Raw genomic sequence first — 24,436 nt, forward strand, 5'->3', positions numbered from 1 at the left:
CGAGTTATGGCTTTCTCTGTGTGTGTGTGTGTGTGTGTGTGTGTGTTTCTACCAGCAGGAAAAACACCAAAGTTATTCTTTAATATGAAGTCCTCAACCGACAATGTATTTTAACTGCTCGTTGTGTGTGCTGGGGTTTTATACATTTATACAAGTGCCGCTCAGATATTCTCGGCTGCTATCGCTAACTTTTAAGACTTCATACACGATCGATATTTACACACTACAGCCAGTTTCTTGCTCGAGTGGAAAATTTATATCATCGTGACAAATGAATCCAGCATAAAAAATTGTGGCTGCAGCAGCAGCAGCAGCAGCAGCAGCACAGGCTTCTTTGAACTAAGCATGTTCACTTCAGGAGGTGTTGGTGAAAAACTTTGATTTGTTTTCCACGTTCTTTTGTCAACAACAAAGTTAATCTGCATGTTTTACACAAAAGCACTCACACGTATGGCTCCTTTAGCCCGTTAGCCCGCATTTCAATATCAATAATATCAGCCTGTTATTGGCTCTGTGTGTGTGTGTGTGTGTGTGTGTCTTTGTCAGCACCTCATTATCATAGTGAGAAATTTCTGAGCTGCACTGCAGACAAAAGAGGGGAAGAGGTGTGGGGTTGGGGGTGGAGGTGGAGGAAGAAGGAGAGACTAGGAATAACAAATTGCCTCTCATTTGATTACTTGCCCATCCTCTCTCTCTCTCTCTCTCTCTCTTTCTCCCTAAGATTGCATAACTGCAGATTGTAAGCAGCCATTCATATCTGGGGAAGAGGGACACCTGCTGTTTTTACAGCCGTTTCATCTCTTTGTCTTCGTCTTACTTTTGCTTTCTCTCCTCTTTTGGTTTTATCTTGCATTTCAGTTTTCCCACCACCTCTGTCTGATTTCCTTACACGTTTCCTTCTTCAATCCAGTTTTTTTTTTTTTTACCCGCTTATATCTTTTTTCTTACCCTCTCATCGTCTTTCTCATCTCATTTTTGCCTCTTTTTTTTTGTCTATCATCCTAAATCTCCTTTTCGCTTTGAAAGCGAAGGAGGAGATGAGCACCGTGGTTAGGAACAGTAAATTTGACAACAATGCTGACGATCTGTGATGAATTTGTGGCGGGCCAAACATCAGAGCGGTTCGACTCACTGAATCTCTTAAATGGATATCACCATAAGGAGAATAGCATGTGCAGTTTGTGTCGCAGCTGACAAAAATCACAAAGAAATACTTTTTGGCACGAGTGCACAAAAACGTGTGCAAAGTTTTATGCCAAAACAAGTCCCAAAACTGCTCTGCTCCACCTCATTTGTATTCAGCTTTGATTGAGCCAGTAAATTACCATGGAAATGACCAGGTGAAGTACAACTACTGTGTGGAAAAATGGTTTGGCTCACAGGTGGCTCCACAGGAATTAAACCTGGATGCACTGAGCTCATACTGTGGACTGTATCACAAATCAATCACATTTTTTTTCTTTTTAACAGGTACTTGAAGCTTTCACGGCTGTGCACCCACTGCTCAATATGATTATACTGTGACTGCTATATACTTTTATCTGGACGGGGGAGATGACATTATCCCTGCTGTCTCCTCCTGCCTCCCCATCCCCAAGCTTGAGCTCACTGACCTGGACACAGGGGTGACGTAGTTTCCTGGGAAGACACCAGAGGCAGCTGTTCTCAGTGAGGTGCCTTTAAACCATCCGTCCTGACACTTCTCTGTCACCCGATACATCTCTCCTTTCCTTAGTTCAAGCTCGTCAGCCTTTTGGGGCTTGTAGGCATATAGAGCCAAATATCTGGGGAAACGAAAAAGGAAAAAAAAAAAAAAAATCTTAATTGCCTTTTAGTGGCAAACGACTGTGCAATGGCGTGAGTTATACTCATAAATGCAGTATTTTTCAACTCTAATCAGTTTGGGAGTGATGTGACCACCGAGCTGACTATGTCGTGAACGGGTGCCTCATCAACATGTTTGTGTTGTGTCATGCCTCTGGTTAGGTCCACTGATAAATTGAATATTTATTCATTATTATCCATTAAATCACCGTGTTTGACCGTGTTTTTGTGTTGTCGTCGTTTTCTCCGAGTTAACGTATATAAATGAGCGTCTGCTCGTGAGTCTCCGGCGCAGACATGTGTCCTACGTGGCGCCAGTCTGTAACAGAGAAAGATTAGACCAAAGGGTAAACAAGCGCTATAAGCACTGCCTCCCGTTGCCATGGTAACAGATGTGGGGACCGTCTCCTGCCTCCCCATGGCAACAGACAAGGTTGCCAGGTCAAGATGGAAATGTCTGACCTCATCAGTGAGACATATCTGCAGCCACACATTGGTGTGTGTGTGTGTGCTGTAACTGAGTGTTGGCGCCCAAACAGCTAAATTCTAATAAAATCACACATATTTATTAAATACGACTGCTGCTGCTGTGTATATAACTCGAACCCTGGTGAGGGCCCTTATTGTCCCTTTCCCTGGCCCTTTATAATCCCTTAAACTAATTCTAACCTTGGAAAAAGGGAAGACTAAACAACTATCTTCACTCTCAAGGTTTAAACCCAAACTGGTCCGTCACATACACAGGGGTTCAATATCAGAGACACACTCGGTTACCTGGGTCATTAATTACAAGGTAAATTAATGAACAATCCTGCACAGCGCTGGCACCTCACCAGCCATCTGGATGTGACTGGAGGGATTACATTCCACAAGACTTTAAGCACTTGTGAGTGTGCCAGGTAGATTTTGTTGGTCTTAATCCTTTTTAAAAAAAAAATAAAAAAAAAATAAATATTATCAGCATGTGTGAAGTTGGTGAAATCAGTAGCAAAGCCTCTAAGTGCAGCCTGTGCAGTTTGTCCTGTGAATGCATACCGAGTCATATTGCTCCAGTGATATCCATGCGTAGCGACTTAATTTAATTTTCTAGCACATTTGTACGGATGGAGTAAAGAAAAAAGTCGCAGCACAACTTCCTTGTGATCTCAGAGTTTAAGATGCTGACCATGTAAATGTAACATCGGAAGTTCAAGAGTTTAACATTCCCCTTTCGCCCCCCAGTTTTCCTGTTTCAGCTGTTTTTTTTTTTTTGTCCACCATCCAAGAAGAAAACCAATTTTGCATAAAAGTGAGTTATGTTATGTTATAGACGATAAAGCACAGCAAATATGAGGAAAACCAGTGTGACTGACAGCTGCTGTCGACACCTGGATGCAAGTGACGTTTCGAACACAAACTGCCAATCTTTCCCGCGTCATACCGGGTAGTCAGGTAGAGTCGGGTACCAGCACAGCATGCTGCAGTAAAATGCATAGGAAGTATAGTATGACCACATGACTGTGCTGAAACACTGATGTAACTGTGTGCTTGTGAGTCTATTTTTCCTTTCTGAGAGGGATTTCATTCTTGACCAGTGGAGGAGTAAATGCAGTTTCAGAGGTGGTGGAACATGGCCAATATCTTTGGGCAAAAGAGGAAAAAAAAATATTTTTAAACACAGCCAGGAGCTGGACTCGGAAAATCCTGCTTGCTACTCAGGCACAGATCCGTGTTAATAAATCAGAACAGGCAGGTGTGAGGAGGGACTATAACCCAGGTCGCAGGTGGGTTGTGCTGACAGCACCCCGAGGCGTACTCACATGTTGAGTGGCAGCTGCACCTTGGCATGGGCCAGCAGCTCAGAGGTTATTGATGCCACCTTGGGGGGCACCAACACCCCTGCCGTAGAGGGAGAGGGACCTGGGGGAGACGCGTCCTAAACACAAACAGAAAGACACATGAGTGGTTTTCATTTAGAACAAAAGAAGGGCTCTTTTTTTTTACAAGTATGTGGCTGCATCCTTATCAGCTTTTCAGTATGCATCCTGGGTAATATTCAGAGACAGGAAAAGTACATTGAACGCAGGTGTGAATGCAACCAGAGGCAATACATGTAAAAGCAATGCATCTGCAGTTGAAGGCTGTCAGAGAGAGGGATCATTTTATTCATATGGAACTGTCAGGCCGGGTGACAGGGGAATATGTTATAACCAAAGAGAGAGATGGTTTTTTAAATGAAATTGTATGTTTACTGAAACCAGAAAATACCAGCAATGCAACGTTATCGTTATTTCTAGTTTTAGCACTTTAACGATGTTTTAATATCTGATTTGTTACACTGAAAACACAAATGTCACTTATATAATATGACATATTGTGTCTGTTTAAAACGACGCTAGTGTTGCCGATCATGACATCGAAAAACAGAGCTAACTGATCAATTGAAGGGGGGAGGAGTCATGTTACTCACAATGATGCCACAGCATGACAAAAAATGGTGAAATGTTTTTTTTATTTTTTAAGATCGGTAACCCACACATACCTAATTAAGATGAAATAAAATCTTTAGTCAAGTTCAATGCCAACCACCTGATTTTGAAAAAAGTTGAATGCAGAAGTATTTCTACACTAAGACACTATTTTTGGTCCAGAAATGGCCCAGCATACTTCAACTGCCTTCTTTGTGTGTGTGTTCACTTAACAACTTTAAAGTGCTTTTTCAGGATTAACACCTGCTTTTCTGTGAGGGTAAAGCACTTAGTTGTGATGTTTAAGGTCAGGGTAAGCGGTTAGGGAATGCATTATGTCTTTGAGGTGTCCTCACTATGTTATAAAAACACATTTGTGTGTGTGTGTGTGCTTGTGTGTGTGTGTGTTGCATGTTTGTACTTGGATGCGTGCAGCAGCTCTGGGGTCCGAGGAACTGATGAGCACAGGGTGGGAGATCTCCATGCTGTGTCTGTTGTTGAACTGGGCTGCCCTCTGGCTGACGGACAGCGCTGAAAACGAATGTCGCTTCTTGGCGTTTTTCTTCCCTTCGCCTCGCCGATGGCTGGAGCCGTTCCCATTCGAGGGGGAGGCACTCGGGGAGGGGCCCGGAGCGCAGGGGCCCAACGGGACTGGTTCAGAACTCGGACCTGGAACGTTTGTTGGCTGAGGTTTGTCAATCTCCATCAACTGCTTGGCCGTTTCATTTAACTGAGAGGAGAGGAGAGGAGAGGAGAGGAGAGGAGAGAGGAGAGGAGAGGAAAGGAGAGGAGAGGAGAGGAGAGGAGAGAAGTAGTTCATATGATGTTAGATGTCAGCCCTCATTGGTTCACACACACAATAGGATATCAAGTGAGCTTGTGTCCTTTCTCCACTTGCTCTTCTTGGCAGCCTTTCAAACAAGTGGTCCAGTGAGAGAGAAACACACTTTGACTGTCTCTCTCTCTCTCTCTTGTTCTCTCTCTCTGTGTCAAACAAACAAACAAACACTCTGAAATAACTCAAAAGCATGAGCTTCCCTTTACCTTTTGTTGATTCAGGGTTTCAGACTGTAGACTTTCGGCTCAGTATCTATATGGGTGGATTAGCGAAAGACTGCGTCCAGATGCGTGTGCAGACGTCGCACACGGAATGCACATCCCACAAAAACAATGGGTGGGTGACCTCAACCTCTTACAGCTTCACCGTGTCTTTATTTTTAACAACTTAAACTAAGTGCACGTCAAGGCTAGACTACTGCTCTCCTTTGTTTTCTTTTATTAGAAAAACCAGCTCATCAATGGAAGAGCTGAACATTTTCTCAGAATACACAGAATACAGAGTGAGCTTTAAATATCCAACGCGTTCACACATTCTCACACACAGTGAATTTCCATTATTAAGTGTGAGTGTGTTCTGTGGTGGCAGAAAATGTTAGTTGTGACAAACTGATTGTGTACATGTGTAAAATATCTATTCACGTTCAATGTATCCAGTCAATTATCAGAGGTGTCAAACTCAAGGCCCGCAGGCCACATGCGGCCCGCCAATCGATGACATGTGGCCCAACACTTAATATCATAATAAAATGAAAACATGGTCCGTGACCTCCTCTTCCTTTAAACCCAGCATGTTACATTAATAAGAAGACATTATCGCATTATGAAATGTATTACATTCAACATTTTATATACATTATAATTATATATATCAGCTTGTTTAGTGTTTTAATTACAGTTGTCCATGTTAATTACTTCATTTTTAGAATTATTTTTCATCATATAAAAATTTGTATTGTGAAGCATACGTCATTCCATATAAAAAAAAACACAACGCTTTTTCTTAAGATCATATTGCCGGATACTGAACGGTTGTTTTTTTTCCCCACTATTTTTTCTCTAGATCCGGCCTCTCTTGAACATGTGAGTTTGACACCCCTGGATTAATTCAATCCTGGAATTACACTTTCATATTTTTCCTCCATGTTGTTTTCACTGTGTGTGTGTGTGTGGTGATTTGCTACAGTTGACGTCATTCTGACGTCAGAAAATGCTGTCAGTGATAGTGTGGGCCGTTAACTTTTGCAACCAATAAGACTGAAGACACGCTTTATGGCTTATTCAGAGTAAATCCTCAATCATCATTATATGGCATAAATGACATTGAGATGACATCACGATGCAACGGCAATATAAAACATCTTTTCTGCATAACCTGACTGGGGTAATGACTTTTGTTTTTTATCTGTCTTTGTGTGAGTGCTCTCTGGTGTTTTGCGTCTCTAGTGTTCATCACAATAGATCTCACATACATAAAGGCTTTTTTTTTTTAAAAGTGTAACCTTTTAAAAGTTGCATGGATGCTGTGTATATCATCACGACATGAGACGTTTGAGGGAAAGCTGCTCTGCTTTTATGATCAGTATGCTGTGCTTAGACTAACACCTGACACGGTGTAGTTAAATAATGTAGTTAACATTCTTTCTGCACACAGTGTCCACAGTGACACAGTGAAGTAAATCAAAAATCACACGGGCAGTCGACATGTTAATTATATATTAACGTCTTTTATGAACATTGCTGGAGTAACTTATGGGTAACTTTAAAAAGCACACACAACACACAACACGTCTGTGCAGCATTTGTAGTGAGGAAACTCATAGACATAATGCATTACCCTAATCTTAACCAGTACAACTATGTCTGATCCCAATCCTAATCCCAATCCGAAACCCAATTCTAACCATAAAAGCAAGTCTAAACCCTCATACATGCCCTTTAAGAGGTGATAAAAGGCAAGGACCAGCCAAAATGTCCTCACTCCCACACACAAATATGTTTTTACATCTTAGTGGGGACACATCATAGACATAATGCATTCTCTAGCCCCCTTACCCTAACTTTAACCATCACAACTAACTAAGTGCCTAACCCTAACCCTAACCTAAACCCAATTATAACCCCAAACCTAAAACCAGGTCTTCACCCTGGAAAAACCTTTTAAAGTTGTGGCGCTCTGTCCTCACAAAAATAGGTTTGTGTGTTTTCTCGGACCCCACACACACACACACACACACACACAGTGACACAACGAATACATTGACAGTCAACATCAGCTTCAGCCCTCATTTACATCAAAATCCTGTCTGTTTAACAAAACCTCAAACTCCTGAACAGTCCCCGGAGAGAATGTCAGCAGTTCTTTCTCTCCCTGTGTGTGTGTGTGTGTGTGTGTGCGTGTGTGTGTGCGTTCTTGTCTTTGTGTACCTCTTTAGGACCTTTCTGGCATAAACAAACTTTATCAGGACCAGTGAACCTCATGGGGACCAGGTTTTGGTCCACATGAGGTTCACTGGTAACTGGTACACTTTAGGGCTCAGACTTGAATTGTGGTTAGGTTGAGGTTAGGTTTAGGCATTAACTGGTTATGGTTAAGATTAGGGATGGTGCTTTGTTTAGGCTGTCCATGTGAATGGAATTCAAAGCGGTGTCCTAAGAAGAATAGCTGCGCAAACCTGTGTGTGTGTGCGTACAGGACCACCCTGTCTCAGCTCAGTGTTGGCGATGTTTCATTTCCATATTAATAGATATGCTAATCAAAGCCACAGCATATGCTAATGAGCTTGATGGATTGATACTGCACATATAACTCGGCTTTCTCTCACGAGGCTGATTAGAGGACACACAAACGTTGCACACGCACACACGCGTGCACACACAGAAGGTCAGCGAGGCAACACACTCCTCTCAGAACTTACACTCCAAGCGGTCAAGTAACTTTTACCCCCCATGCACTCGAGTTTGAGCCTCCACATATACCCACACAAAGAGAGCACACGGACACGCGGTCACACCAGTGACTGCTGTGTCAGTTCCTCTTTAACTACCAGTGTTATAGTGGCCACTCCTGCTGCAGTAAAGGAGATAAGTGTCTGTGTGTGTGTGTGTGTGGGGGGGGATGCTGTTGTTAGCGACAACTCTTCATTTAGTGCTTTTTGGCTGAATGAAATCTCCAAGGTCCAATATTAGGTTTGGAGCTAACTGTACCCTGTGTAGTCACCGACTTTTAGAGGATGATTTTTCTCTGCGGGTAACAATGAAGCATGAGCTGACGAGCTTGCATCTGCACTGTGAAAAGGGTAAGCCAGCAAGATGCATGCCTGCCCATGTGTACACACACACACATACACACATAAACAAAAGTGTGGCGTGAGCCTGCGCCCCCCCCTGCTGCAGAGACAGCAGCAGAGTGAAAAATTCAACGTTGGTTCATTTAAAAATATGGTCTCTTGTCCTTGACATCGGAACATTATTTTTATTTGCATTCACGAAAAGAAAAGTTACATATCACAAAAGCTGTACATGCAGTCTTTTAATACATTCATTACCATTCCTGCACGAATGACTAAATCAATACAAAAGTAACACATACATCTGTGCTTATTAGGATTATCACTAATTAAATGTTTTAAATCTCATATTTAATACACCTTTCCTCCACATACCACATATAGGCTCTCACTTTTATTTTATCCCCTTAATTAAATCACAGTTTACTGTTACGGCTTCAGCGTAAGGCATCTGGGGGAAAGAAATATTAATTTGGCCCCAAAACCAAGAAGGAAATTTAAAAATAATCAACCACGACCTCAGTGGAATTATAGCATTTATTTGCAGCGTTATAAGTGGATTTGTTTCCAGTAAGTGCGTCTTTAAAAGCAGTAGTACAAATATAAAAGGCACAATCCACAGATGTATGATGATACCTGTGCAGTCTTATAAAACAACAACCTCGGTGTACAAATGTTAACTTTTCCAGGTTTATTTAAAACCAGGAAAAAGCATCTTCACTGTATGCAAAATAAAGCTCCCTAACAGAGTTGTTTAACATCCCCGCTACCAATATTGATTCATATTAAATCCCTGTAATACACCGACGGCACGCTGCGAACGATGTTTTCTGTCACACTCCATTTTTAGAAACTATATTCGGATATTCACATCCGTGCTCTGAGGCAACAACTCGAAGAAGTGCGCCGCATCCAGTACGACACCACACACACACACACGCAGAGAGAGAGAGGAGATCAGTAGAGGTCCAACTGGGCCCCCCCCACCCCTCCTCATTAACTGCATGCACACACACACACACACACACATGCTGTGTCAGAGTCATGGAGCGGTCTAAATTATGGATGCATCTCTGTTCAATTGGAGTCCCTGTGCGTCTGTGCCAACTTTTCTTAGATTATAGCCTAATAGCCGTGACCTGAGAGGGTTGTAGGGGCAAGCGGCTAATTTCAGCGACTGAATGAGTGGATGATGAAAAATCCAACCCTATGTAGAATGTAAACGCAGAGAGAGAGAGAGAGAGAGAGAGAGAGAGGGAGAGGGAGCAGTAAGATTACAAAGAAGAAACAGAACACCGTCTTTACATGTACGCCTCCGTGGACGTGGAAATCAACACGTTTTGTTTCATAATGGCGTCTCTGCTAAATGAATGCATCTTCACTTAATAGCAGATAAGACGTAATAGAGAGCGTTGTTTGAAACCAGCGTGAAGGATGAGTCATGCCGGTAGTCTCTCTGCCTGCTCCTAGTTTCAACACTAATGAAGTTCTCTAAGCCGCAGTGCATGAATACACAGCGTGTCGAGTACACTGGACCTACTCGACGTGTCTTCTTCCCAGTCGGACTGAACCGTCTTGTCAGTTTTTACGAAATATTTGGACACAATAAAATCTGTGCGTTCACAGATTTTATTTATTAGGTGAATACAAGAGCAAGAAAGGTGGATTAACACATCATCCTGGCCTTTTCCCCCCGGCTTGAAATGTGAAAAAAAAAAAGGTGCATGATATGAAGGATTAAAATAAACTGGAATGGCATTATGAAAGAAGGTATAATGTTTTGTGGAGGTGTTTTTTTTTTTTATATATATATCCTTTTTGCAGAGCGGAAATCCCTTGAATAAACATCGGAGTAAAAAAAAACAACAAAAAAAACAGTCTTCCTAATTCAATTTGCATTCCTGCAGCAATTTTACAGTTTACAGCCGAATGTACAGCAGGCACCATGCAGAGACAATAACGTGGAGCCTCGGTGCAGCACACAAACCTTATATTTGAATAATAAATGCGGAATAAACTTGCTGAAGGAGTAAAAAAAAAACAAAAAACAAATATCTAACATTAAATGCTGAGCCCGAACTCCGAGGTCAGTGAGGGAGCTTTGAAAAGCAGGCCAGGCAGTGCCGAGAAGCTCATATAGACTTAAATCCATACGACTCAGTTTTCATTTGAAAACAGCATTTTGAGAAAAGATCTGTCTCCCCCAAACACACCTAAAAATACACATCACATGGTAAGGTCATTCTCCACTCTGCAGTTGTGTGCTTACTTGCCGAGAGTATTGTGATTCAGAAACAAGAGTTCTGTTATGAGACGAGGTGGAGAACGGGAAATGGAAGTAAGTGTTAAACAGCTGACGCTTGAGTCGCTGCAAATGAGAACCAGTGAGTGCACTTTTAAAGCAGAAGTGAGGCCAGCGGTGTTTTTAAAGTTCTCCATTATCGCTGGAGTGGACAGCAGGTGTATCGGGAGCCAATTTTGGAGACGTATACTGTAGCTTAGCCTCGATCACAGTCACTGTGTCATCTTAAAAAAAACGACAGAAAAATAGATCCAAGGTTTGGTCGCTTTTCTTAAATGTTAAATTCATTTAATGCTGCATTCATTTCATGTCTCTATCATCCCGGAGTTTTTCCAGTGGGATTCTGTGATTCAGTGATTTAATTCAGCGTGAGCCGGTGCCAGCAAATAAATAAAAAAAAACAAAACACTGCCAATACAGTACTGTGTGTTACACCACAAATCAAAACAAAGTTATGGATTATAGCAGGAGCAGTGTCCCGGGTAACAGCATAACATATAAAACAACCTCAGGAAAAAGCATTTACTGGGGTTAAAATAATATTTGAAACCAAGTCAAATCATTTTTTCTAACTGACAAGGTAACCAACGGGCACTGATATCCCGAATGTTTTGTTAACATTTTCAGTGAAGGAAATTTTAAAAGTTCCACCCACGGAGAAAAGCATTTACCCACTTTCTTATCAAAGTAGACAGGATATAGTTTCCCTGAGAGACACTAAACGCTTTCTGTCTTCTCCCTCCAAATTAGCAGGATGATAAATGAAATCTGTTCTGCTGCAGCATCATGGTTGCTTATACAGCCCTTTCTGTAACGACTTGATAAGTGTGTGTGTGTGTGTGTGTGTGAGGGAGTGGGTGCTGCGTCTGTGGCATTACCTCCACATAGAGAATAGGGAAGATGCCAATCTTGTCTCCCAGCATACCCTCGGCCCAGTTCTCGTCCACTCGCCTGATGACTGTCAGAACCTCATCCTGGAGACAAAAGGAAACGAGTGGGACTACAAAAAAGACACATACACATCCAAAACCACAGCTACGTCGTTACTTCTGACTTTCAAGAAATATATATTGAAAAAAGGAAACGAATGACTGTGGGAATAATGTTTTAATCAAAGTGCATGTTTGGCGTCCTCTTCTTCAATCGTCAAATGAATCCCTGCTACTCTGTAACTGTACTGTAGTTCTAACCTTGTTTTCATGCTAACGTTGTAAAGGATTCAAATAAACACACTGATGTCCCTGCATGTTGGAGCCCACTAACGGAGAAGAAGGCCTACATATGTTTTTTTTTTTTTTTCTAGATTGATTGGAAGCTTCTGGGTTTACTTCATTTCAGATGGTTTCATTTTAAATCTTTCTTATGACTTGTTTTTGGGTTCACTTCATGACGCACGTCACTGCTCATCACACATCATCGCGTACACGCTGCTGTGGATCGTGGCAACAGCGTATGACGTTTTGGACAATAACAAACCCTGAGAAAGACGTTATTGTTTCGGTGAATGAGAAACATTTTGACATTTTACGAAAGATGCAGCACAACACTTTCCAGTCCAGTTGGTGGTGCGCTTCTTGATTTGATCAGAAGAGACAATGAGACAATGAATAAGACGGTCACCATGGAAACTTGCTTGAGGTTATATGAGGAAGTCCGCCACTACACTGTTTAAAGAAACAAAAAGGACATGGTGAGAAATGGCAGCTACTGGAATAAAAGGTGAGCTCGACAGTGACAGCTCGAGGTGAGCCTCATTTTAGTGTGATCACAACCGTGGCCATGTACTCACATGTGGAAATCTGAAGCAGCGCTAAGCTCTTAGAGCCAGACATGCATGACCAAGCTCTTTTCATCTATTTTCACTACATCAGAACCTTGTGACAGAGGCCATTACTTTGCAAAGAACCACTCCATATAGAGTCCGATGCAGCGATTATTAAAAGCCTTTTACTCTGTACACTTGAAGCACAATTCTACTCGGGTAAAACTTCAGAACAATCTGCTTCTATCTGGATTCAGATCCTCTCAACACGCTCTACACGAATGAATGGAAACGTGTCCGTGGGAAAGTCTCCTTGGGGAATTTCAAATGAGTTCAGGTGAGGGCTCTGGCTTTGCCACACAAGGACATTGACAGTGACAGGTTCTCCCTAACCTTCACTTGTTTCATCTTGTCCTGGTCATTGTCCCACTGGAAGGTGTAGCAGGTTTTCATTAAGGACTTGTCTGTCTGTACTTGAACTTTCTATTAAACCCCAGGCCAGTTTCTCTGTCCCCGTCATTGAGAAAATACTCCCGACAGCTTGACGCTGTCACAACCATGCTTCATCAGTGGGATAGTATTTATCAGGTGGTGAGCAACACCTGGTTTACTCCAGACATAACACAAAAAAAAACTGTTCAATCTTAGTTTCTCATCACACCAGAGAAACACCTTTTTCTTTTTACACGGAGAAAGTTCTTTAGGGGCTTTTGTGTGTCTTTAACTCAGGAGAGATTGCATTTATAGAGCACTTTTCAACGCTTCAAGTCCACTCAAAGCACTCTTGAGTCACCTCACACATTTCCACACAACAGTTATATGCACTCGTGCAGCATTGGTACATTGAGGTAAACTCGGGTTTAATGTTTAACCCAAGGACACATCTACAGTAGTGCAAGCAGACTGAAGGATGTCACCCTCTGCAGCTGTGTGAAGAAATATCTCAAAGGCGATGAGGAAGTAACTGAGTTATACAGTTATTTATGTGATATTTTATGTCTTCACACGGCACAAAACAGTGATAAATTGCCGTGGGAATAAAACACCACTGTGTGTTAATTGATCACATCTTCAAGCTTTACAAAATGCACCTTTTTTTCCGTCTTTCAGTTATGATTCATTTTATAAAAACGGAATTAGAGATAACAGACGTCAAAACATAGACTGTTTTCCTTTTTTCCATTTGTGTTCAAGCCAAGCAATCTTTGTACTGTGACGTATGTTCCAAATTTCACAAGTTCAATTGAGTACTTTTTTTGCTCAGGTGTGTTTACATCGTTGGTGAAAATGAAAGAAATATGTAATTTTGTCAGATTGCCTACAGGTTTATGCTGGAAAAAAAGGATAGACGACACTCTATATTGCACATTCTTATAGCCTCTGTATATACGTTTTAACAGAGTAATGGGGGGGGGGGGGGAAAGCAGCGTGAATTCTCTGTGTTCAAAGGGAAAAAATGTGTGAATTTGAGGTGGCGTAGACTGATGAGGAAATATTTAAATGAATGGAAAGTGACAAAAATGTGTTCTAATGCATTGTACCGTACACCAGCCACATAATGTGGAAACAGACTTCATCATGAATGCAATGTTCCCTCTGCTGCTCCTCCTCTCCTCACATGTATATCAGGGTCGCGCTAAGGCCATTAGGAACGGCGGTGATAATAATAACATGTCCATGCATTAGTCGTACTAAGCTATTACCTCTCACAATGAGAAAACAATAGCACACACACCGGTTCTGCATGACAACGCGCGTACGACACACCACAGGGTTCACGCGTCTCTGTGCGAGTATGGATTCGTGTACAATTGAATCCCTAACCTGGTGATTAGTTTAGCAGCCAAACACAAAACAACGTGCCGTCGTCTTCTTCTTCTCATTATTATTATTATCTTATTATCTGTTATTTTCCAGATGTAGACGACGGCGTAGTCTACGCGAGGAAAAGCTTCTTTTATGCTTTGCACTCCAGTGATCAGAGTGAAAGCGTGGACGGCGAAGAGTACAGTGCAATGTCATTTCCATAATCCTCCTCCCTTCCACTCCAAAAACACTCCATGCAGAAACACCGTGTTAAGTTCAGTTCAGTTTAAACACAAACGTAACAGCGAGGGACAAAATGATAAGGTTTGAGGAACAGAACATTGCAGGAATACAAATGACTGAAAAAACACTCTCCTCCCTCATCTTTGCATCCGCCCTCTCATCTTAACCCTCTTCAAGGTGTAATTTAATAATACCCAGTGATGAAGATCAGCCACTCGTATCATTCTCCTCTTGTACAACGGAGCTAAAGGTTGTCATGGATCAAAAATTTGGACTCGGCCTGAAAGAAAATCCCCTTTGAATACCTGACTGATAATTCCATTCTTTAAAAAGCAAGACGAGACTAAATCCAGAGGAAGTTTTTCGGAACTGTGGATAATTACTTATAATCCCAAAAAGCAGTTGACCTGAACAGATTTAAACAGAGACACAAGAACTGGCAGCAGCATAATCCGTGGCTAATTAACAAGCAGCCTAAATCACAGAGAACATAAGAACATTTCCTTTTTTTTCCCCCCCTGCAATCTCTTATTTTCCTCCTCCTATGATAATGAAGCACTCTGGTCACAACGTACAGTATCAGACATGACCTGACATAATTAGACTGAGTAGAATTCAGATATGGTCCAGAAATTACAGTAATATTTGGTGACTGGAAATCAGATGATGGCGTGGATGAAATGAGATTGAGTTTTTTATTTTATTTTCCCTGCTGTTCCACAAGAGTGGAGGGTTAAATTAGTCATTTTACTGAGTAGTTCTCTGTGTGTTTAACGACGGCGTAAATACACCTTTAAAGACTTTTCTAGTTATCATAACACAGCTTGTTTCCAATTTGCAACGTCTTGGCCTAAGCGTTTCAATATGAGCACAGAGTTCAGAAAATCACTCGCCAGGAGCTTCAGTTCCCCAAAAAAATGTTTGTGTCAGCTTTCAAAACAACTCGAGCCAAATCCTCATGTGCGCTGGTTGCGATTAGGTCATTTTACGGTCAGCAGCTGCCGAGTCTCTGTCTCCACCCTACAAATAACTCCAAATGTCAGAAGCGTCAACCTTCAGGGCCGATGATCAATGTCAGCGAAATATATCGCTTTATCTTAACCACAGCGGCGGCGATTAATCAATTATTAAACAACTGTTTTAATAATGAATTCATCTTGGAGTTTGTTTGTTTTTTTAATAATTAAAACACGTGCTCGGATTTTAGAGCCTCTTAGATGTGAATGTTTTCTGGTTTTCTCAGCACAGAAAAGAAATCATTCAAATTTAATTTTTTTTTTGTTGGTGGACAAAGACAAACACATCATTTTGAGGTTTGGGAAACACCTACTTACATTTTTGAACATTTCTATGGACAAAAACTAACTAACTAAGTGATAATGACTCGTTCACTGCAGCTCTAAACTCAACAGCAAAATGACACACGATTACAAGGACATCATCTACATGAACTGAAACTAGTATACCTCTAAAGAAGATACCATGCAGAGCACTTCCTCTCAGAAAATAACAGGCCTGTGTGGTAAAAGTTCATTACTATCATTACTCGTCAAAAAGACATATCATACCATCATCATCATCTAAATTGAACTGATTTGTTTTTAGCTGGCAAAGCCTACAGGTTCCAGTTGTCCTTGAACTCTAACTGCCTTAGACGCCAACTTGTTATTTTATTTACAAAAAACTCCCTGCAGTTCCTGAGGGAGGGTACCACACAGAGTACACACACTTTACCCCATTTTCAATTGCAAAACAAGAAAGAATTGCATCATCAGGAGAGAGTGCGTGTTACCTTGCTGAAGGCGAGACAGTCCTTGTCCTGGTCTTTGTCTTTGACCTCAAAGTCGTACAGTGCTTTGCCTTGGGGAGGGGTCTGGCTCAGGGGACGCAGCAACTGGATGTAACTCGCAGGCAAGAATCCATGGCAACCATTGAGCTCGCCGTGGTACCAGTTGTCGTCGACCTTGCGCCGCAGGATGATGATGTCGCCCTTGGAGAACTGGAGGTCGCCCGGCTCCTTCCCCTCGTACGAGTAGAGGGCTTTACCGCACGGCAGCGCTGGGATGTTCTGAACGAAAATGAAACACTTATTGTACAAGCAGAAGTATTTTCCAATTTGTGCTTTTGAACAGACTGAAGTGATAAACACATCCATATGTTCGGCGTGCTGGAGAGGAACATTTCATTCCACAGTGCTGAGTCAACCTATTTTATGTGGTGGTGACCTGAAGTCACAGTAAGACTGAAGTCTTTATGATCTGGTTGGCAATAAGTGGCATCACTGGTGAGCCCAGCTTTCTCCGCTTAAACCCTTTGTTTCACGAGCCCTAGGGGATCTTACTGAAATGTTTATATTCTTTCTATTCTTTTTTTATGTTTTCTTATACTACTATTATTTGAAATACACTGTTTTACATTCTTTGAGGCCCTGAAACAGTCATCACATCAAAGCTTTGGGATGAGTGTTTAACAAGTGCCAAAAACAGACCAGGAACCTCCAGAGTGGAGCATTTACATGCTGCCGTTTACAAAAAAAGACTTGTATTGGGCTGCAAGGTTTTAACTTGTTATCTGTGGGCAGAGCGGTCGCCGGTGCTCTGTGCCGCTGCCTCATTGTGATTACCATAAAATGAAAGGAAGGTTGGCAGTTGTATAGCAAAGCCTTAACTTCATCTAGAACCTCTACAGAGTAATAAAAGCTTTGCTGTAAAGCATTCGTGTCACTGTGTGGAAATGATGACAGATAACGAACACCTCGCAAACTTCGGGCTTTAGCATTTCCTGACTTTACTCAGGAACTACTCTTTCATTCTTCGCCTCCTGTTAAAGGGGCTGGAAAGAGCCTTTGTGCCAGAGCGAGACAGAGGGAGAGTTCCAAGTTTGTTGTGTGACAGTAAAAACACAGAGCACTTCTATTGTTGTGTCTGTTTGTGTTGCTCTCCACTCTTTTCATTTTTATAAGCAGCGACTCCTGCAGCGATCAGTAAATTAATTGGGAGGGTGGGAGGGAGGGGGGAGGCGCAGGAGAAACTCAAAACAGTGGAAAATCCAATATGTTGCCCTGGAGACACATTTCCACACTAGACACACTATCCGGAGTATGGATAGTTGGATTTGTGTTCCAACTTTCATTTTATTCCCTGCAGTAGTATGTGAGATATGACTGATTATTAAAATGTTTGCCAGGTAATTGCTGCTACCACCTTGGGCTAAACACTGTAATTTTGAAAATGCCAGAGCGGTGTAATGCACGACTCCCCGGAGTTTCATCAAAGTCCGGTCTGTGTTTGTCTCATATATCATCGAAGTCATCGGCGGAAACATAGCGACCCGTTTAACTTCTCCAAACTGATGTTGACGGACAAACGTCGCATTGAATTCAGTTCGTGCTTATGTTTAGGGATAGGACGAGCTACCCATACCGATATTAGTCATTTTAGACTATTTATAAACTATGAAGCTGTTAACAACACATTTGTGATGAGTCATTTCAAAGACATCCTTCACCAACTGTGTAACAAAATGTTCTGCCATAAAGAAGAAATAAACAGCCCAAACATGACTCAGCGAAAATGCTTTTTCTGTGTCTTTGTGCATAGTGAAGCATGCGATATGTAGGATTTTACTTTACACATTTTTATCTGTCCGACAACTTTGGTTAATCTCCAACAATTACCAGGGAAATGTCTAAAATCTCAATATTTAACAGAGGAGTCTGGTGCGGGCGAGCGGCATCACAAACCCCTAAGTGGACTGTTTGCTAAAATATTCCCTGGGTTGTATAATCAAAGATCAGGAACAATAGCAAGGCACAGTAGGCTTGTCAAACTATTATAGTATGAGTAGTAAAGAATGACTTTTTCCCCGACCCTGGCCTACAGAAGTGCACACACAGCCCAGTATGAAGTGATGATTGAGTTAATGTAGAGTGGGAGAAAGTTTGAAGCGTTTCAAAGTCAACGCCACTATTACATGAGTTATGTGGATATTTCTGATTGCAGGAGTAAAAGTGCCTTTACAGAAAGCTTTTATGCTTTTCCAGATGACTACAGCTGATGCAATCCTGACAGCAACGGCTGTCATTTCAACCGACAAAACCGATGATCGTCTGTTGAGAGTAAAAATGTTCAATGATCCCAAGTTGTCGCTAAGACAGCGCTTTGACCTCGCAAGATGGAGCGGTTACAGTGCAACGCAGTGGAATGCTACAGTTTGAAGGCTTCTTTCATCCCCCTCTCTCGGACGTATTTCCATAATTCTGTACTTTCCCCTCACATGATGATTGTATAGACAAAGAGGATAAGTCATAATGTCAGCAACACTAAAATAAAAATCAGGAACATATAAATCACAGGTTATAAGTAAAGGTTAGTGTATGATAGAGAAGTTCAACAGTACATAAGGAAGTTTACCAGGCGATCATAAGACAGTGGACACTTTTTATAACGGCATTCGTCCTCAGATGCAAACCCTTTTTTCTTTGTCTTGAGGATACCATTGATTCAAATCTTTGTCGGGCATTGCAATATTAAGATGAGAGGATCACCAGTTAAGGCACGGTTAAATTCTACTGGATATCAAAACATCATTTCCTCATATGGCCCTATTGGGTAAACTAACACAAATTGTTTTAACCAGCAGAGGACAAAAAAGTCAGACACAAACTGCCATATATTCGTCTTCTCCACCACACTCAAACGCTGCAGTGCACGCTGACAACACTGGACATTATCTTGAAAGAGAAAGGGATTCAAATGTTTTATTGTGGGGAAAAAATTGAGAAAGAGAGGGAAAGGAAATGTCTAAGAGAATGAGTTTACACCAACACACACACACACACACACACACACAGTTTCTCAAGATACCACATTTTATGGAGGAGCCCAGGGCTTGGCTGCCTGACTGTACTAAAATCAAAAAAGTGATGCAATACGAGGAAACACACAAATGTACACATAATATATGCACACACACACACAAACAAATAAATAAATAAATAAAACAAAGTCCAAGTTCCGGGCCACACGGTGGTGTAGTGGTTAGCACTCTCGCCTTGCAGCGAGAAGACCCGGGTTCGAGCCCCGGTTGGAACAAGGGCCTTTCTGCATGGAGTTTGCATGTTCTCCCCGTGTGTGCGTGGGTTCTCTCCGGGTACTCCGGCTTCCTCCCACAGTCCAAAAACATGCAATGTGGGGATAGGTAAATTGGACACTCCAAATTGACCATAGGAGTGAGTGTGAGAGTGAATGGTTGTTTGTCTCTATCTGTGTGTGGCCCTGCGATGGACTGGCGAACTGTCCAGGGTGTACCCCGCCTATCGCCCGATGTAGCTAAGATTGGCACAGCACCCCCCGCGACCCTCTGGTGGAGGATAAAGCGGTAGATGATGACTGACTGAAGTCCAAATTCCACTTTCAACTGCTTTTTTAAAAAAAAACTATAATTATATAAATGAAATTGTAACTTCTGAGATTGGTTCTAGCTATGGCTGCCAGCTTCCTGATAAGAAAATAAGGACAGTTATACTGTTTACATATTGCACTTTACACACTACACACTTTCACAGTTGAGCGAAAGACACAGTTTCCCTGTTTTACAATAGTATTTCTATGTATGTAACTTTCTATGAGTTTAAAAAAAACAATATAATCTCTTTTTCACCTGATCAGTATCCTCCTGTCACCATTTCACCTTTACAGCTCGCTACGATACACTATAATTTTCCTGTCATGGTTTTGACACTGACTTGATAATCAAAAATACAAGTGTTCCGTATCTGTTCAACACAACACATCTTTTAACTTTCAAATACGGAACAAATCCTTATTTCTTACGGGCATGGTTGGTGACCCTAGTTCTAGCAGAAAGCCTCATTCACAACTTTACCACTCAATATTTATGATGACGATAATAACTTTATTTATGATTACTGCTACCATGAGGCATGCGAGTATCATTGCGCTGCTCGTCTGTGACGTCTTCTCTGCTGCCTCTGCTGGACGAAGCTACCAGCTAAGATGAAACGTGAGTCTGCAAATTTGTTGTGGTCGAACCCTGAAATACATAAAACAAAGCTTTGGTGCTGTGTTTGTTGGGGCATTTAAAGTGGAACTAGGGCAAAGCTGCACTCAACATGTGGTAATTACAATGTGGTAATTACATTAGACAGTCAGATGCACTTCTAGGCTGTATGTTTTAAACTTGAATGTTTTTTTGGTTTTTTTAATGTTCCAGTTAAACATAACCATGTAAAATGTTTTGTAGATGAATAGAAACCTCAATTACCTCTATTGCACGGCTGAGGTCCTGAATGAGGCCAGCAGCAGTAACAGCAGCACGGCTCAACTGGAGCAGCTGGAATCCCCAAAAGGAAAAGGTAAGCTCCTAAAGGGCTGCTGGAGGGCCAAGAATCAGCACAGTTATGCTGTTCAAAGCTGGTAGAAAGGAGGTCGAGGTGCTCTCTCTGCTGAGGGCATCATCATAATTTTGGGCTAGGCTGCTGTCTCATTCCTTTCTGAACCTACAGAGGCATGCAGGTCAAGCTGTGTGAAGAAAAATAGAAGTGACCCCCACCTGTACCCATCTTAACAATGGACTAGTTTTGTCTCGGACTGGCTTTTTTGTTTCTACTGTGGATAAATAATTAATGTGCATGCATATAGTGCATACTGGAGCCAACAGGAATCATTTATTGCCTTGAAACTGCAACTCCTGTAGTGCCATTCTGAAGGGGTCACTACACAGATGAAGGTGCGGCCAAGAAGCATCAACTGTGCTATGCTGCCACTTAAGCAGAATGTTGGCTCTTCAACTATAAAAACCAGACACTACTAGACATTTGTGAGACATTTGTTAAGTGACAAACTCATAATTTCTTTTCCTTTTTCCTTTCTCCTAACGTCCTTTTTTTCTGCTGAGCTTCATGATGGAGTGTAGCAGTGTTAGCACCTTGGTTAGCTTCTTTACAACACTATAAAAGCCCTTTAACACGTGCACTTTACTCCATAAATGTTCTGGCACGTTTACTTGTTGGCAGTGTGTTCGAAAAGGACCCTTGCTCAATGTAAAACTCGCGGAGGATTTTCCAGGAGGGCTTAACATTTCTGCAACTCTTCCTTTATTGCTCAAGTGAAAATGCTGTAGCAACAACATGCACAGATACTGATGAGACAAGCAAAAGATACCCGAGTCAGGCTACTGTACAATGTGTGCATGTTGGGCCTCCACCTTCATACGACAGCTGTGTTACATGGTTATTCTAATTATTTATTAGTAACATGTATATTTACAGATAGAATTGGGACTGTTTGTTGTACTTGCAGTAATGAAAAAGCCCTCGCGTCCCAACCACATAACTCGGGGATTGCAGCAGTTTGCTAACACTTATGACGATTCCAGCCAATTGTTACAAGCCCACTTCTTGTTTCGTGACGAATGGTCGAAATTGGCTTAAAGTTCTGATGGTTGCCGCCGCCATGCGCTTTTGAATCCGCAAAGCCTTCTGATAACTTTTCATCTTTGACCTCTTTGCGTGGTACAAATTGACCTGTTTTTATGTTGGTACGATAAACGTGCTCAGACGGGTTCATTTACGGAGCGTGCAAATCGCCAAGACGGAAGCCAAATCCGACATTTTTTTGGTCAAAAAAAGGGCAACACACTCAGCGTGACACTGAAGAATGACGACTTTCAACTGGGGGCGCTGTTGAATCCATAATGCCAACGCACTATGCCACATCGCATTTTCGCTAGTCATCGCAAGTTTCCAGAGTTTTAATGCATCTTAACCCCTTCAAAAATGACCAAAAGCCCACAGAATAATAATAATAATATGAAGAAAAACAATAGGCTCCTTGCACTTCATGCTCAGGCCCTAACAATAATAGTTGCATTACAAATTTGTCACTGAAGCAACCTCTTTAATCCATGTTTTAATGGCTTCTTTTGTTGTCCTTATCTGAGGACTTGTGAATGACAATAACCAGGACAGTGCACTCACCTTCTGTGCATTACAAACACTAATTACTGCACCAGATGGATGAGTATTTAGTTGTGTGTGTCCTGCCCTTAGGGGCATTCATACACAGAAACATGGTACCTCCATCAGCCAGGACCAAGAGTCCCATCTGTTTAAAACCTCTTAGGGAGGTGACTTGACCACCATGGGACTGACTGCTCTTCCAACAAAGCCTCTATGAGACACACACCGGCACACAATGGCTGACCCATATTTCACTATTCAATTAGATGCTCGGTGGTGGTAATGTATCCAATGACAAAAGTCGAGACAAATAAATGCAAAGGTGCCCTTAGCAACAGCTATTTAGTAACATTATCAGAAAACGTTGCTCCACCTGCCCATTCAAGTGTCAACAAACCCTAAACCCACCACTGACACTCCTGAAACTATGAATTCATTCTTACATCTGTACTGTACTCTCACAGGAAGCCTACACACTTCCCTGGCACAACCACTAATTACCAAGTAATTCTATCATTATATCAGACGTAATGGCAGTATGCTCTCATCTTGAGCTCTAATTAATACAGTGGCATCTGTCACATTGATTCTTCCAGAGAACTTCTAAACACCAGCACATTAAAAAATTAAAAATAAAAATTTCTCGCTGTTCTTCACGCGTGTGTGTGTGTGTGTGTGTGTGTGAGAATGTCACAAGAGAAACTGAGCCGTCTATGTCATTGTCAGTTAAAGCACATAGATGTAGCTGCTTGGGTATGAGTAAATAGCACTGCAGAGAACGCACATACATGTGTGCATACTGGGGAAATCAATCTGTTTTTGGAGATCAGACGACAAATGATGATGTACACATACCCACACACACACACACACACACACACACACACACACACACACGCGTCCTTACAGCGGGATTCAAGTCTGAATGCGACACACTCAAGCTGAGCTTATTAAATCAATAATTAACAGCCACTCTCAACAACTCTGCGTATGAGAGCGAGTCAATTAGAAGCACTTTTGTCTGGCTGGAACAATACCTTACAAAGCCAATGGCTCTCATAAAAGTGACTTAAATTATAATAATTCCTACGATCTCAATGCTGATTAGCTTTCGCACAACAGGAACTTTGAGCTTGGGGTTTGTTCAACTTGAAAGATGTGACGTGAACGATCAATTATGCCACATTTGTATGAGGGACATGACGTTTCTGTCATGAACATTGAGAGCAAAAGACCCAAATAAGCTTAAAACCCCCCCTTTTTTTATCATTGCACTCGACTTTGATTACAGTACCATCACTCACTCCAGCTTCTCCAACAGATTCCATTTATGTACAGATTTTAATTTGGTGAGGAAGCGTCCATAAGCTGAAGTCGATTTATGAAATCATTTGTACGATATAAACTACAATAGCAGTAAAAAAATAAAAAAATAGGGTCTAGTGAACATTGATATGCACATTAGGATGTGTGCATTTATTAATTAATTGGAAGGGAGAATGGAAAGACTAAATCCAAAAGGAGAAACCTTATGGAGTGTGAAATGGAGGTGGCTGTTGTTGAGGATGAAGCTATATCGATGGTGATTGAGGCTTTATCGTTTGGTGGTCAAAGGTCTGGTGCGACCAATAAAAGAAAGTCTGTTGAGTGGCAGCATGTAACGCCTGCAGTAACCACTACTGCCATTATTGTAGGGGGGACTTTGGGGACTTTGTTTCTCCATGTTTTATGGTTGTATTCACCTCCGTCATCGCTACATCAAGAAAAGCGAGTGATAGCGGGCACGGGTATTGTTGAGATCAGGACGAGGTGGTTGGATATCAAAACTGACACCAAGACACATGGTGTTGTGTATTTGAAACCTGTGATGTAGTCTCGGCTGGTGGGAATCAGCAGTCACAAGATCTGCTTGCCCTTGACTTACTGTCTTACTGTCTCATTGCC

The 24,436-nt window shown here is 41.8% G+C and overlaps 1 protein-coding gene across 3 annotated transcripts in view; it reads right to left on the reverse strand.

Moving 5' to 3' along the window:
- LOC131453978 (E3 ubiquitin-protein ligase SH3RF3-like) overlaps window positions 1–24,436 on the reverse strand; it is an 83,287-nt gene that overhangs the window by 14,687 nt on the left and 44,164 nt on the right. For 2 of the 3 annotated variants that reach the window (XM_058622517.1, XM_058622515.1), the window contains exons 2-6: window positions 16,304–16,579; window positions 11,579–11,674; window positions 4,693–5,001; window positions 3,624–3,739; window positions 1,614–1,784 (exon numbers count right to left, since the gene is read on the reverse strand). In XM_058622517.1, coding sequence (XP_058478500.1) covers window positions 1,614–1,784; window positions 3,624–3,739; window positions 4,693–5,001; window positions 11,579–11,674; window positions 16,304–16,579 — 968 coding nt within the window. The remainder of the gene's footprint in view (window positions 1–1,613; window positions 1,785–3,623; window positions 3,740–4,692; window positions 5,002–11,578; window positions 11,675–16,303; window positions 16,580–24,436) is intronic. The other variant, XM_058622518.1, reaches the window with a different exon arrangement.

This window comes from Solea solea, chromosome 2 (genome assembly GCF_958295425.1).
Source record: "Solea solea chromosome 2, fSolSol10.1, whole genome shotgun sequence".
In the NCBI taxonomy this organism is placed as follows: Eukaryota; Metazoa; Chordata; class Actinopteri; order Pleuronectiformes; family Soleidae; genus Solea; species Solea solea.